Below are 16,504 nucleotides of genomic sequence, written 5' to 3'. Positions count from 1 at the left end.
ATGGTGGCGAAATCCTCTCCAGGTATACAGGTGTGGTATAAGCCAATATCTCAGTAGAAAACATAAGCAGAACCTCCCATAGTGTATTACCTTTTATTATATGCAGAATAGTGCAAAGCCTTCCAAATTTTGCTCTCACAATGTAATCATGGATAAACAAGCATTTAGAACCTCATGTTCTGGGTGTACTTGCATGGGTGTAGTAAAATGGCGTCTGCACCAGAAGTGCATCATCGCATGCCTACGCGTTGCGTCATGTGATTTCCTCTGAGCCCTGAGGAAGGATTTCGCCACCATTACGTATATTCCTGAGAGGGAGATCGTTGCAGGGAGAGGCAGGGAGAGCTGCGGAGTGACAGAGGAATCCTGTACAAGGAGGATCCAGTTTGGTAATCCTAAAGGTGTTTTGACTCTTGTGGGTCAAAGCAAGGAGGTGAGCGTGTATTTCAGCTATCTGTGGATATCCTTCTGTGGTTATGCACATCCACTAGTCACAGGCACGAGTGTTTATGCATTGGACTGCGTGGTGTTAAAGCACCAATTTGGACTATCTTCACACACACACATATATATATATATATATATATATATATATATATATATATATATATATGTTTTTAGTGTCATGCGTTTATTTTGCATGTTTATTTCTATGTAGTGTGAAACGGACATTTTCACTTCCGTGTTTATTATTTATTTTGCATTGTCACGTGGCATTTATTTTGATTTGTTTTTTAAACACAAGTTATGTGTTTGCGTTGATAAATGTTTTATGGGGGTATTTTATTTCAATTTTTTTTCTGATAATAAGCGAGTGTGCACATTCGATAATAGAAGTGTTCACTTGTATGTATGCATGTTTTTCCCTGATTTGGAGTCCTCTTTTGGACAATATTCACATATTAGTCCCATTTTGGACTATTCTATCTTTTTTGTTTGAGTGTCCACCATCAGTATAGATCCAATTTAGGATCAATTCACTTATATACCATACTTGGTGAAAGTATTGGTATACACACTTCAATTATTACCATCACTTTGGTGGAATATAATTCAGTTTGTTCACAAAGGATCCCCAGAGGATCAGGTCACGGTTAGACACCTATAGTTCATAGATCCCATGTGGATCAGGTCATGTTTATGATATTTGCACTTTGTGTCACTTTATATTTATCACATTTATTTATATATGTATTTATATGAGTTTATGGTATGTGATATATTTATTGATTTATTTGTCATTTGAGTAGCACTACATCATTTTTTCTCATCTTGTTCATTTGATCATTGGGTATATGATTAGATGTTAGCAGCTTCTCTCTGTTATTTATATTATTACTTTTTCAGTTAAGAGCGCAGGAGGTTTACACCATTGATAATAACCACGTGGTCACACCCTGTTTATGAATGCCAGCATCCCTATATCTTTAAGTGTGCAATTCCATATTTGGGTGAGACTTTTCAGGTATTCTACTTATACAGGTGAAACTCGAAAAATTAGAATATCGTGCAAAAGTTCATTTATTTCAGTAATGCAACTTAAAAGGTGAAACTAATATATGAGATAGACTCATTACATACAAAGCAAGATAGTTCAAGCCGTGATTTGTCATAATTGTGATGATTATGGCTTACAGCTCATGAAAACCCCAAATCCACAATCTCAGAAAATTAGAATATTACATTCAATCAATAAAACAAGGATTGTACATAGAACAATATCGGACCTCTGAAAACTATAAGCATGCATATGTACTCAGTACTTGGTTTGGGCCCCTTTTGCAGCAATTACTGCCTCAATGTGGCGTTGCATGGAAGCTATCAGTCTGTGGCACTGCTGAGGTGTTATGGAAGACCAGGATGCTTCAATAGCGGCCTTTAGCTCTTCTGCATTGTTCAGTCTCATGTCTCTCATCTTTCTCTTGGCAATGCCCCATAGATTCTCTATGGGGTTCAGTTCAGGCGAGTTTGCTGGCCAATCAAGCACAGTAATCCCACGATCATTGAACCAGGTTTTGGTGCTTTTTGCAGTGTGGGCAGGTGCCAAGTCCTGCTGGAAAATGAAGTCAGAATCCCCATAAAGCTCGTTTTGCGGAAGGAAGCATGAAGTGCTCCAAAATCTCCTGGTAGACGGCTGCGTTGACCCTGGACTTAATGAAGCACAGTGGACTAACACCAGCAGATGACATGGCTCCCCAAATCAACACAGACTATGGAAACTTCACACTAGACTTCAAGCATCTTGCAGTGTGTGCCTCTCCATTCTTCCTCCATACTCTGGGTCCTTGGTTTCCAAATGAGATGCAAAAGTTGCTCTCATCAGAAAAGATGACTTTGGACCACTGAGCAACAGACCAGGTCTGTTTTTCTTTAGCCCAGGTAAGACGCTTCTGATGTTGTTTGTTGTTCAGGAGCGGCTTGACAAGAGGAATACGACATTTGAAGCCCATGTCCAGGATCCATCTGTGTGTGGTTGCTCTTGATGCACTGACTCCAGCCTCAGTCCACTCCTTGTGAAGTCCCCAACACTTTTGAATGGCCTTTTCCTGACAATCCTCTCCAGGCTGTGGTCATCCCTGCTGCTTGTGCACCTTTTTCTTCCACACTTTTCCCTTCCACATAACTTTCTATTAATGTGCTTTGATACAGCACTTTGGGAACATCCAACTTCTTTTGCAATTACCTTTTGAGGCTTTCCCTCCTTATGGAGGGTGTCAATGATGGTTTTTTGCACAACTGTCAGGTCAGCAGTCTTTCCCATGATTGTGATTCCTACTGAACCAGACTGAGAGACCATTTAAAGGCTCAGGAACCCTTTGCAGGTGTTATGGCTTAATTAGCTGATTAGAGTGGGACACTTTGAGCCTAGAATATTGCACCTTTTCACAATATTGTAATTTTCTGAGATTGTGGATTTTGGGGTTTTCATGAGCTGTAAGCCATAATCATCATAATTTTGACACATCACAGCTTGAACTATCTTGCTTTGCATGTAATGAATCTATCTCATAAATTAGTTTCGCCTTTTAAGTTGCATTACTGAAACAAATGAACTTTTGCACGATATTCTAATTTTTCGAGTTTCACCTGTACAGTCATGGCCAAAAATATTGGCATCCGTGCATTTCTGTCAGATAACGCACCACTTAGCCCAGAAAATGTTGCACTTACAAATGTTTAGGCATTCTCATGTTTATTTATTTTGTTTGTACTGGTGTAACACACAAAAGTGGAGAAACACAAAGCCAAATATGAAATATTCCATGCAAAACCCAAAAAAATGGATTGGAATAAATTGTTAGCACCTTCTCAAAATTTTAAGAAATAATTGCATTCCAAGTTTGTGATGCTCCGCTAATTTGTAATTAAACTCACCTGTATCACTTAATAGGTGCTGACAATATAGAAATCACACCGCCAACCAGTTAAAATGGTGAAAATTTTACTCACCTTTTCTGTTGTGTGTGTGTCTGTGTGGTGCATGGTGAAGAGAGCAGTAAAGAATTGTCTGAGGATTTGAGAACAAAAATTGTGGAAAAGCATGGACAATCTCAAAGTCCATTTCCAGAGATCCTAATGTTCGTGTGTCCACTGTGCACAACATTGTCAAGAAGGTTACAGCCCAGGGCACTGTAGCCAATCTCCCTGGACATGGACTAAAGAGAAAAACTTGATCTAAGATTACAATGAAGGATTGTTTGGTGACTAAAGAACCTTGATCAACATCCAGAAAAATTTAAGCTGATCTTCAGGCACAGGGTACAACTGTGTCGGCTCGCACTATACTTCCACATCTGAATGAAAACAGATGCTATGGTAGGAGACGCAGGAGGGCCCCACTGCTGACACAGAAACATAAAAAAGCCAGATTGTAGTTTGCCAAAACTTACCTGAGGAAGCAAAAATCCTTTTGGGAGATTGTGCTGTGGACAGACGAAACAAATATTACAGCTTTTTGGTGAAGCCCATCATTCTACTGTTTTCAGAAAAAGCAATGATGCCTTTAAAGAAAAGAATACAGTCCCTACAGTCAAACATGGTGGAGGTTCACTGATGTTTCAGGGTTGCTTTGCTGCTTCAGGCACTGGGTGTCTTAACCATGTGCATGGCATTATGAAATCTGAAGACTACCAAAACATTCTGGGGTGCAATATAGGACCCAGTGTCAGAAAGTTGGGTTTCCTTTCAGAGGTCATGCGTCTTACAGCAGGACAATGAGCCAAAGTATGTGTCAAAAAGCACCCAGAAATGGTTTCAGAGAAAGTGGTGGATAGTACTGAACTGGCCAGCAATGAGTCCAGATCTGAATCCCATAGAGCACCTGTGGAGAGATCTCAAAACGGCAGATGTGAAAAGGAACTCTTCCAATCTGAGAGACCTGGAGCAGTTGGTGAAAAAGGAGTGGTCCAGAATTCCAGTAGAGAGGTTAAAAAGCTAATTGATAGTTACAGGAAGCAATTGATTTCCATTAATTTTTCCAAGGGGTGTTCTACCAAATATTAAATTGAGAGTGTCAATAATTTTGTCCAGTCTATTTTTGGTGTTTTGCGTGGAATATGTCAGATTTGTCTTTTTGTTTCTCCACTTTTTTTGTGACATTGGAATGTCACAAACAATACAAACAAAAGAAATAAACATGAGAATGCATAAACATTTGTAATTACAACAGTTTTCTGGGTGCAGTGGTGAATTATCTGACAGAAATGCAGGGGAGCCAATATTTTGGCCATGACTGTACATGTATAGTATTCTATAAAATGTATCTTAGTACACATACAAAAATACACAATGAAAATCAAGGCGATACATAAGGCCACAATAGTGATCAGGATATATTGTGTATATTTCTCTTCACTTCCAGCACGTTTCAAACAAATTTAGTGTCTTCCTCAGGGAAATGAGAATCTGCAAGTGAACCAAAAAAAATCACAATACATATGCAGCCAAGATCACCCAAAGAGGGTACCTCCCTCAGCAGGATACAAGGAGCCAACTCTTCTATATAAACATTACTTGGGATAATGCATAATATCCTAAAAAAATGGTTGTCATCGCCCAGCTTCATACAGTAGCCAGATGACCAAAGGCTTGGTGGGTGACTGGTGCAGTCACCAAGAGGTATTTACCTGGAGCACCTTCCATCCTGAACGTCAGGCGTCAACCATCCACCGGGCCTCTGGCAACTATGGTCAAATGAAAAATGTGGTGTAGAATTCACTAAATACAGACCGGTAATGCATCCTTTCCAGTTAGGCAAAGGATAAGCTAATAAGCATGGTATGCTAACCACTTAACCACCACCTAAACAATGTCAATGCCTAACCCCCTCAATGACGTCATGATGACTAACAGCAGCATTCTTGCTAGAGCAAGCAAGGCTCAAGCTGCACAATGGAACGGTGCTACTTTACTTAGAGATAACATACTAAGGAGAGTGCTGACACGCATCCTTCTTGAGGTGAAAAGTAGACCTGTACAGTCGGTTGTGCTTTCAATGTTGCTTGCTTGCTTTTGCAGTTGAAAACATTATGTACACATCAAGTATTTGAGCTGCAAAAGGTTTGTTATACTTTCTAACCAGCCATGTGACTTCGAAAAACATCTAAGTGTGAATGGAGCCTGATCCTTCCTATCAAAGAGCTTACATTTTTATGTTGTCTTTATGCCTTCCACCTGGTCAGACAGTTAACTTTACAGATTTTTAAAAATGCTGAGTAACATACACTTGAGCCTGTTGTTTCTCTCTTGCGCTATAGCTGCTGCAGTGTCTCGAAAAAAGAAGCGACGGATGGGAACATACAGCCTGGTGCCCAAGAAAAAGGCCAAAATGCTGAAGCAACGAACAGTTCTGGAGATGTTTAGGAGCATGACCAATGCCTCCTCCAGTCCCAAGGTAAGGAATTCTCTACCCTTGTTAATGCTAGCTACGTTCCCACTTCTCCAAAACTTTATTCAAAATCATTAAATCCTTTCAGAATAAATATTGTTAGTAAACTAGGCAATTAAGTAGTAAATAAAGTTTTATTCTTTTATTAATGAAAAAACCTGCAAGCCTGGCCTGTGTTGGGAACATATGTAGCAGGGGCAGGAAGGCATAGACAAGGATAACCGAGGTTTTAAACCTTCCCCATTTTAGTAAAAAAAAGTGTTTAGCAACATCAAATAAGGGTTCAAATGATTTGTTCATGGTCTTCTTATATGTGTGTTAGAGGACCTTCCACCTAGAATTAAAAAAATCAAACACAGCAAAAAAAAAAAATTAACATGACAAAAAAAGCATTTTTTTTATTGTACCTGTATCCAGGAAACTGTCAAAAAAAGACAGGAAACCCCCTCCTAGGCATAAATCCCCCTTTAGGAAAGTCTTCAGTTTTTTTGTTGTGTTTGCACGAAAGAATAGCTAGCTTCTCAACAGTTCCATCTGGGTTTGAAAGACCGTGTTTTCCAGATCAATCACCTACAGCTCTTCTATGCTCAGAGGAGTGTTACCTGGACCCAGCACTGGAGACACCAGGACGGCCTATAAGGTTGCTGGTTGCCATTGAACTCTACGAAATGGGACCCTGTACAGTGATATAGTGTCTTGTGGACCAGTAGGATGCTATACAGGTCTAGGGCAGCGATCCCCCTCCCCAACTGTGCAGTTGAGTCCCTGAAGGCCTTTGTGCCATTTCCCTCTATGAAGAGTGGACCCCTCAGGGGATCCTGCAGCAGGAATGGTGAGTGCCTTGGGGATGGTCCCTGCTGGTAACCCCCTGGTAACTTCCCACTGGCTGGGCCCAGCAGAGTTTTTATTTTGGCCTTTAACGTCCCCATTTTAGTAAGCAAAAAAGAGTGTTTAGCACCAGCAAATAAGAGTTGAAATGATTGTTCATAGTCTTCTTATATGTGTGTTAGAGAACCTTCCACCTAGATTAAAAAAAATCCATCGTCTACTGCTCTTCTATGCTCAGAGGAATGTTACCTGGACCCAGCACTGGACACATGAGGAAGGTCTATAAGGTTGCTGGTTGCCACTGGACTCTGAGGAATGGGGCCCTGCACAATGATATGTTTTGTTGACCAGTAGGGTGCTATGCAGGTTCAGGGCAGTGATCCCCTCCCCACTTGGGGAGTCAAGTCACTGAAGGCCTTTGTACCATTGCCCGCTGTAAACAGTGGACGCCACTAGGGGGTCCTGCAGCAGGAATGGTGAGTGCCCTGGGGATAGTTCCTGCTGGTAATCCCCTGGTGAACTCCCCACTGGCTGGGAACAGAAGGAAATTTTTATTGTTGCCTAAAACTTTTTGCTTTTTTTTTTTTAATTTGTTGGTGTTTTTTCACTGTAAATGGCCTTTCAGGCTGCCTTGAGCACTACATAGCAATAGCAGAGATTAAGGGTAGTCTGGGAGGCTCAGGGCACCAAATGCAGGAAGCAAAGAGTCTTTTCTGCTCTCTGCATTCACGCTAGACTGCTGAGCTGTGCATGTGTGGTACAGCTGGGAACATCACGAGAGGGTGGATCTTTTTTGGCAGTGGCCATCTTTGGGTTCACATGTGAGAAGGCAGAGTGGGCTAGCTGCAGGACTTCAGGTCACAACAGAGCAGTGCTGAAGGATACTACAGGTTGTAGCAGCATGAGAGCCTTCTGTGAGACTACAGGTTGCAGCAAAGTGACTCTTGTATGAATCTATAGGTTGCAGCAAGTATAAAAGGGGCCACTCAGTGCTTCTTTGTGAGGGCGATGGGACACTGGCAGGATTAGGGGGAGTCTAATCTCTTGGGGTAACAAGCTTAGTAGAATGATGCCCTCTCGGCTGTTTTCAGCAAGGTTACACTGATCAGCAGGCCGTGTCTCCTCAGTAGCAGAGAGTAGGAGATGTAGAGGTTCCAAATATCTTCTTCAGAGGATCCTGGTACAGCCCCCCCCCCCCATGCAATGCATACCCTGGGGGTCAGAGTGTTCCCTGTGGATCTGACTCCCTGCATCTTTCTGGTATCTTTGCTTCTTCCTGGGCACCATCAGCCAATACTTTGTGTCAAGGGATGAGTTTTCATCTGCTACCACTGGTTTATAGCACCAGCTTTCTGGAACTCCTGCCGGCTTGGATCACCTTGGTCGCAATTGGAAGCGTTCTCCCTCTCCTTCCCTCTCCCTATTGATGGAAGAGGATCCAGTGGAGGATGAGGTTGAGGAGGGCAAGATTGGTCCAGCAGACAGATGCAGAAGAATCCGCATTTGAGGAATCTACTCCTGAAAAACTCTAGGGTCATGATTTATCTCCAACCCAAGCGGCCCTTGTGAACTTTCTCTCACAAGTTGTTCAGACTAATTTGGAGTTACTACTTAGCGATTCCTCTACCCCACAGGTTTCAGAATTTGGATTGTGGCATCTGCTACAACATCAAAAATCCTTTCCTGTCCAACCTCGTTTAAAGGGTGCTTTGTACACAGACTGGGCTTACCCTGACAAGGTGTTCGTTCCACCAAAGTTTTTCTCAGCTATATCCCATGGAGAGTGAGTTCACTAACTAATGGGGTATGCCTTTGGTGATGTCAGAAAGAAACTCAATAACACGTTAATACCAAAGAGAATATGAGATGTATGCAATGAGCAAGGTTTGAGCTACGCAGTAGGACCATTTGAGTATCCTGCAGTCAAAGCATAATGATGTACTAAAAACATGTAAAAAAAAAAACCATCACTATATGAGACCAATAAAAGATGAGACATGCATAATACAATATTTGTTGAGAGAAAAAGAGGAGGAGGGGGAACTATGGGGGGGGCACTGCCTGAAGAACATAGAACAGTTTAGGCAATATAGCCACCTTTACTATATTGATTTTGCCTAGCCAAGAAAAAAATGGATCTGTCATAAGTTTTGATTAGTTGTAAACATTTCGAAATATTGAGGATAAATTTAATTCCAATGATTTGGAGAGATCTCAGAGGATATACATTCCCATGTATTTGATGGGTACAGGTTGCCATTTAAAAGGAAAAGTTCCTTGGAGATGTTTGAGTCTGAGCAGATAGTGAAATATTGTGAGCTTCAGTCTTGTCATAACTGACTTTAAAATTACTCAGTGCTCCAAATCGGTCAAATTCCTTCTTTAAGTTAGAAATTGTGACTATACGGTTAGTAATATATAACCGTTCGTCTGCGCAAACCGACATTTTATATTCTTTGGTTTTGACCTGACTACATCGGATTTAGGGGCTGTAGCCAAGTGTTCCATTACCAACACAGAGAAGCGGGACAAAGGGTCATCTTTGTTGGGTATCATTCCTAATGCAATAAGGCCACAGAATATACAGTATTGTTCATGCTTTAGCACTTGACCTATGGTATTAGGCCATAATCCTTTGCAGAAGATGGGGACCGAAATTGTTTTAAGGTCTCTTCTACCATCCCACTCTGTTTAATGCCTTTATGGCATCAATAAAAAGAAGACCGGATGGGATGGAGCGTTTCTGTGTGTATTCCAGTAGGGTGGGGATTTTTAACATCTTGTCTCGAGCTTCTAGGTCTAATGCAAAATGTGCTTGATCTAAATTAATTTTGGCAGTAAGAATATTGGAGTATAGATGAAAATCTACGTTCATGAGAGAGATTGGGTGATAATTACCGCAAATTGTGTGGTCTTTGTTGAGTTTTGGGATGATGGCAATATGTGCTTGTTGCTATGTTGTCCTCCCCTTTACTGGTAAAATCCCTGTCTTGGGGTACATCACAGGACGCAGGGATTCCACCCTCTGTCTTTTGGTCTATGGCTTGCTACAAAAACTGAAGCCTTGCCTAACGTGTAGGAGTTATACCTAGGAGGGGATTTCCTTTCCGATCTCGTGAAGGTTGCAGTATAACCCTATCATAATGGAGTTGAAGATATCCTGTGTCCTGGGATGTACTCCAAGAAAGAGATTTTACAGGTAAATAAAAAATCCCATTATTGTCCTTTGGAGTCCAGCAATGTGTTCCTTGCTGCCATAGTTTTGCCAGTGTTTTTTAGATTCCGCGCTACCATCTGGGATTTGTGAAATGGCTACTACTTCTGGTTTTCCAAGCCAGACCTTTGGTGACACTCTGCTAGAATCTTGCTCATGCACAGAGCAAGATCTCGCTGCCTGTCATATTACTTACTGGTTGCTGGGGTGTCACCTATGCAGGCTTAAAATCTTGCAAAATTTCAGCACTGTCAGCCCTGCAGCCTTTTGGGATGCATGATGTGTGGATTAGGGTAAAGAGGCTACGTTCTATATGTGAGATATTAGCCAGGGAAATTGTAATAATTATAAAAACCGTTATTTAAAAAACAACATTTTAAAAAGTAAGCAATGTAAGAAGGAGGGGCCAGAGACTAACTTATAAATTTAGTGACAGGTCTACTTAAGGACTTCCCAGTTGGAGATTTTCCTATTCTTCTGCCCTATTCAAAGTATGCAGTATGCTCATTTTAAATTTGTGTATCGTCCTATAGAGTGACAAGGATTCGGAGGTTCCACATCTAAATGGTGAGAACCTGGAGATGGACTCTGATGATGAGGACTCCGAGGACCCTGAAGAGGAGGATTACCACAGTGGCGAACCAAGCATCTCTGAGCACCAGGATGATCTTCCAGCAGCATCAGAAGGCACACCAGAGTCAGACAACCTAAAGAAGGTAAAGCTCTGATAAATAAGGGAAGTTTTAGTTTTGCTCAAAAAAAGTTATTAGGCCACAACCGATTTGTCTTCAAACCTTTCTAGGTTGTTTTAATAAAATTTGATAGGACACTGCCACTAGGGTACTGTGGATTAGGCTTTGAATAGTTCTCATTTTTGAACAAAGCATTTCTGTAATATATAGAAGTACGGTAATGGTGACATCTGCAGGTAAGCCAATGTACAACAATCCGTTTACTACAAAAAGAACAAACTAAAAAGCAGTAATTAATGTTATAACCATTGCCCAGAATCCCTCTTCACTAAGCCTTGTTTTGCAATATAAGTCTAATTACAACTGCTCCTAAAACTTAGAAAAAATGGATTTCTTCTTATAATACCCTCTGAGGTGTCTTTTCAACTCTAATCTATAAATATACTGACCCGACTAAATGTGTGGAAAGGACTAAATTTAGAGCAGCTTGTTCAGGGCAGGACTGGACACTGCACTGCAGACTCAGCTGAGCGATAGCCTGAGACATATAGGGGACTTTTGAAGGCGGTGGAGGAGTTGGCTCTGTTAGGCATATGCCGCCTCTCATCTGGGACACTGCCTGGTGAGTGGGGGAGGCAGATGGAGGAGAAGGCTCCTAGGGGTGTATCATTTTCTTCTCCAATCTTCCTCCCTCTTAGTATACACTATGTTGCCAAAGTATTGGAACGCCTACCTTTACATGCACATGAACTTTAATGGAATCCCAGTCTTAGTCCATAGGGTTCATTATTGAGTTGGTCCACTCTTTGCAGCTATAACAGCTTCAACTCTTCTGGGAAGGCTATCCACAAGGTTTAGGAGTGTGTCTATGGGAATGTTTGACCATTCTTCCAGAAGCACATTTGTGAGGTCAGGTACTGATGACGGAAGAGAAGGCCTGGCTCTCAGTCTCCGCTCTAATTCATCCCAAAGGTGTTCTATTGGGTTGAGGTCAGGCCAGTCAAGTTCCTCCACCCCAAACTCGCTCATCCATGTCTTTGTGGACCTTGCTTTGTGCACTGGTGCGAGTCATGTTAAAACATGAAATTAACAACAGGTTAACTAGATGGGCAACAATGAGATGACCCCCAATACAGGAATGATTTTACAGGTGGAGGCCACTGACATTTTTTCCCTACTCATCTTTCTGGCTTTTTTTTTTTCACTAGTTTTGCATTTGGTTAGGGTCAGTGTCACTACTGGTAGCATGAGGTGATAGCATGAGGTGATACCTTGACCCTACAGAGGTTGCACAGGCAGTCCAACTTCTCCAGGATGGCACATCAATATGTGCTATTGCCAGAATGTTTGTTGTGTCTCCCAGCACAGTCTCAAGAGCATGGAGGAGATTACAGGAAACAGGCAGTTACTCTAGGAGAGCTAATAATAAATTGAAACCTTGCGCCAAAGAAAAAAAATCAGTCAAAGTAAATGCTGCAGTTCAAAAAAATTACTAAACATCAAACAAAACTCATAAAGTGACACAGCGCAAATAATAAAAAAATATTATTTCCAAATTAATATAAGTCCAAAAACAAAGTCCCAAATTAAAGTCCAGTGTCCCAAAAATTTGTGACAAAATAAAAATATATCACAAACTTCATACATTTTCCAGCGTTCATACATTGCTCCACACTCGCCAAATACCGTGGATTCTCAAGCTGATATGGCTTTGCGAAGCAAAAGCAGGCTTAGAGGTGGAGTGTAGTTTCCTCAGATGTTATTATTCCCTTTAACAATTTCTTACTGAATCTCCATCCATAATGATTCCACATAGGGCAATATAAAATATAATATATAAAAGAAAATGCCAATAGTATAAAATACTGTGAGGGTCAAAGAAAATTTTTTAAAAAGACTTTTATTACACTCACATTAGGTGGCTTTAAAACCAACTTCCATGGATTCACATGCCTCCCAAATGACCGATAATAATCCCTCCTTAACTTCCTCCAAGCTCTCACACCTGGATGGATGGATGGATGTGGGTGATTCGAATAATTTATGACCAGCTTGTATGGACAAAAAACTCCCAAGCTGCTGCTAATAATCCCTCCTTGATTTCACCCGAACTCTCACTCATGGATGGATGGATGAAAATGCAAAAGAAAGGATACCAAATAGCATAACACTGCATAAAAAACTTTTAATAATAAAGTGATGCTTCAAATGCACTCACATTTTAAAACTGAGTAACAAGCCCTTTTAATAAGATCAGGACTCCTTTAAACAGGCTCCAACAGCCCTCCTGACATTTCCAGCTAAGCAGCCATTTTCCAGTTCTGCGGCCATCTTTAATGTGGGAAAAACAATCTGATTTCTCCACTACTGCAAGTTCTTTACTGCCAATGCTGGTCAATTGTGGCTGCTTAGCTGGAAATGTAAGGAGGGCTGTTGGAGCCTGTTTAAAGGATTATTTTCAGTCATTTGGGAGGCATGTGAATCCATGGAAGTTGGTTTCAAAGCTACCTAATACGAGTGTAATGACGGTCTTTTTAGAACATTTTCTTTGACCCTCATACAGTATTATACTATTGGCATTTTCATTTATATTTTATATCGCCCTATGTGGAATTATTTTGGAAGGAGATTCAGTAAGAAATCGTTAAAGGGAATAATCACAGCTGAGGAAACTACACTCCAGCTCTAAGCCTGCTTTTGCTTCTCTAGGAGAGCTGGACAGGGCCATAGAAGGTCCTTAACCCATCAGCAGGACTGGTATCTGCTCCTTTGTGCAAGGAGGAACAGGATGAGCACTGCCAGAGCCCTACAAAATGACTTCCAGCAGGCCATTGGTGTGAATGTCTCTGATCAAAGAAACAGAAACTGACATCATGAGGGTGACCTGAGGGCCCGACGTCTTCTAGTGAGCCCTTTTCTCACTGCCCAGCACCATAGAGCTCAATTGGCATTTGCCATTGAACACCAGATTTGGCAGGTCCACCACTGGCGCCCTGTGCTTTTCACAGATGAGAGCAGGTTCACCCTGAGCACATGTGTTACACGTGAAAGGGTCTGGAGAAGCTGTGAAGAACGTTATGCTACCTGTACTATCATTTAGCATGACCGTTTTGGTGGTGGGTAAGTGATAGTCTGGGGAGGCATATCCATGGAAGGACGCACAGACCTCTACAGGCTAGACAATGGAACCCTGACTGCCATTAGATATTAGGATGAAATCCTTGGACCCATTGTCAGACCCTACGCTGGTGCAGTGGGTCCTGGGTTCCTCCTGGTGCACAACAAAGCCCGGCCTCATGTGGCAAGAGTATGCAGGCAGTTCCTGGAGGATGAAGGAATTGATACTATTGAATGGGCCCCACGCTCGCCTGACCTAAATTCAATAGATCAACTCTGGGATATCATGTTTTGATCCATCCAACACCGCCAGGTTGCACCTCAGACTGTCCAGGAGCTCAGTGATGCCCTAGTCCAAATCTGGGAGGGAACACCTCAGGACACCATCATTAGGAGCATGCCCCGATGTAGTCAGACATGCATAAAAGCACATGGGGGACTTACAAAATACTGAGTAACCATTTTGAGTTGCTGCAATGAAATTTCAGCAAAATGGACTAGCCTGCTGCATAATTTTTTCACTTTGATTTTCAGGGTGTCTTTGAATTCAGTCCTCTGTAGGTTGATAATTTCTCATTTCCATCAAATGATGGGGCATCCTTAATTTTTTTTTGTGTATGTATAAATATTTAATTTTGCAACTGTTTCTGTATGATGCAGGTGGATGATTTGGAATCGGATGGTGATGAAGAAGCAGAATCTATGGAGTCACAAGAAGAGGAGGAAGAGGATGGGAATGAATCTGATTTAGTAAGTGTTATAAAGGAAATTTAGCTTGAGACACTTCAGCTATAGCATGTTATGTTTTTTTTTTTTTAACTTTTGTTATTCCTTTTAACTCCAAAAACATGTTTCCCACCCCCTTCCCAGGAAATGTGATCATTTTGCCCTGTGTTTGGTTTGCCTGTGTGAGCCCTTGTAGTTTCCTTTTCTTCTTGAACACTGAAAATACCCGGTTTATTTACAAAAAAAATTAGCGTGACATTCTTTTTGTGGTTCATTATTTAGATTTGATCATCTGAGTGTACATTTGTGCTGGAATGGGCTTGCTGTGCCCCACTTGGTCATTAATATGAAGAGGAATTAGGCTGGGAATAATTGTATTATATGGCCACTCTAGATAATGGATTTAGGTTAGCTTCATAATGAATCTTGCTTATTAGACAAGCCAGCACTGATATATGTAAAGAAATCAAGCTATTCTCATTCTACTTTTTACTGTGCAGCCCTAGAAACTGCAATTATGATAGAAGCATTAAAGATGAATTCGAACGTATTCCAGGTTTTCAAACCAAACAAAAATTGACAGTGAATTATATGCAATGTCAGTTTATAGCAGGGGTCCTCAAACTTTTTAAACAGGGGGCCAGTTCACTGTCCCTCAGACCGTTGGAGGGCCGGACTATAGTTTTAAAAAAAAAAAAACTATGGTCATCTCCTGTACTGTGTCCGCATTTGTTCAGAGACTGCAGACATACAACGGCGGTGGGAATACTGGGCCGGCCGCTCTATAAGACGCACAGACATTTCCCCCCAAGTGTGTCTTATGGAGCAAAATAGTGTCCCATCATTGTTGTCAGTGGGAGGAATAGTGTCCCATCATTGGTGTCAGTGGGAGGAATAGTGCCCCACCATTGGTGTCAGTGGGAGGAATAGTGCCACATCATTGGTGTCAGTGGGAAGAATAGTGCCACATCATTGGTGTCAGTGGGAGGAATAGTGCCACATCATTGGTGTCAGTGGGAGGAATAGTGCCTCATTATTGGTATCAGTGGGAGGAACAGTGCTCCATCATTGGTGTCAGTGGGAAGAATCGTGCCCCATCATTGGTGTCATTGGGAGGAATAGTGTCCCATCATTGGTGTCAGTGTGAGGAATAGTGCCCCATCATTGGTGTCAGTGGGAGGAATGGTGTCCCATCATTGGTGTCAGTGGGAGGAATAGTATGTCATTGGTGCCAGTGGGGGGGGGGAGGAATAGTGCCCCATTGTTGGTGTCAGTGGGGGGAGGAATAGTGCCCCATCATTGGTGTCAGTGAGAGTAATAGTGCCCTATCATTGGTGTCAGTGGGGGGGAGGAATAGTGCCCCATCGTTGGTGTCAGTGGGGGGAATAGTGCCCCATCATTGGTGTCAGTGGGAGGAATAATGCCCCATCATTATTATCAGTGACACCAATGATGGGGCACTATTCCTCCCACTGACAGCAATGACACTTAACTAGCTGACCCCTGTTCCAGCATGGTGCTGCTGCAGCCAGCATACCTGGTTGCAGCAGTACCATCTGCACGCCATACTTACCGGGCGGTCACCTGTCCTCCTTCCTTCACTTCGGCCTCTCCCTCCCTTGATTTTTGCGGGGCCGCTCAGCTCCGCCTCCTCGCCGGTGATTGGCCGCCTGTGTGCCTTTCCTGAGCTACAGTACTGGCGCCCAATCACCGGTGAGGAGGCGGAGCCGAACGGCAGCGTGGACATCGAGTGAGGGAGCAGCCGGAGTGAAGGAGCTGAGCATCCTGGACTGGATCGTCGTGGGACTGGAGCCAGGTAAGAGACAGCAGCCCCCTGCCCGTCCCTGTACTTAGTGTCCCCTGCCGGCGGGCCGCATGTGGCCCGCGGGCCGTAGTTTGAGGACCCCTGGTTTATAGTATGGGGGGGGGAGGTGGGAAGAATTGAAAATCATGAACTTCTGTGGACACGCATGGGAGTTGCGTAATTTCAGGCAGTAAATCAGGAGATCCGAAGACCTGATACCCGTGAGAAGCCAGTGA

The 16,504-nt window shown here is 42.4% G+C and overlaps 1 protein-coding gene across 7 annotated transcripts in view; it reads left to right on the top strand.

The window, feature by feature from the left end:
* Window positions 1-16,504, top strand: part of EHMT1 (euchromatic histone lysine methyltransferase 1) — a 231,403-nt gene that overhangs the window by 114,957 nt on the left and 99,942 nt on the right. For all 7 annotated transcript variants that reach the window (XM_089675302.1, XM_089675307.1, XM_089675300.1 and 4 more), the window contains exons 5-7: window positions 5,757-5,893; window positions 10,463-10,645; window positions 14,399-14,488. In XM_089675302.1, the coding sequence (XP_089531428.1) occupies window positions 5,757-5,893; window positions 10,463-10,645; window positions 14,399-14,488 (410 nt within the window). The remainder of the gene's footprint in view (window positions 1-5,756; window positions 5,894-10,462; window positions 10,646-14,398; window positions 14,489-16,504) is intronic.

This window comes from Staurois parvus, unplaced genomic scaffold, assembly GCF_062004578.1.
Source record: "Staurois parvus isolate SC_StPar_1 unplaced genomic scaffold, SC_StPar_1.0 ptg000154l, whole genome shotgun sequence".
Lineage (NCBI taxonomy): Eukaryota > Metazoa > Chordata > Amphibia > Anura > Ranidae > Staurois > Staurois parvus.
Note: the sequence above shows the minus strand (reverse complement) of the source record. Positions and strands in the feature narration are given on the sequence as shown.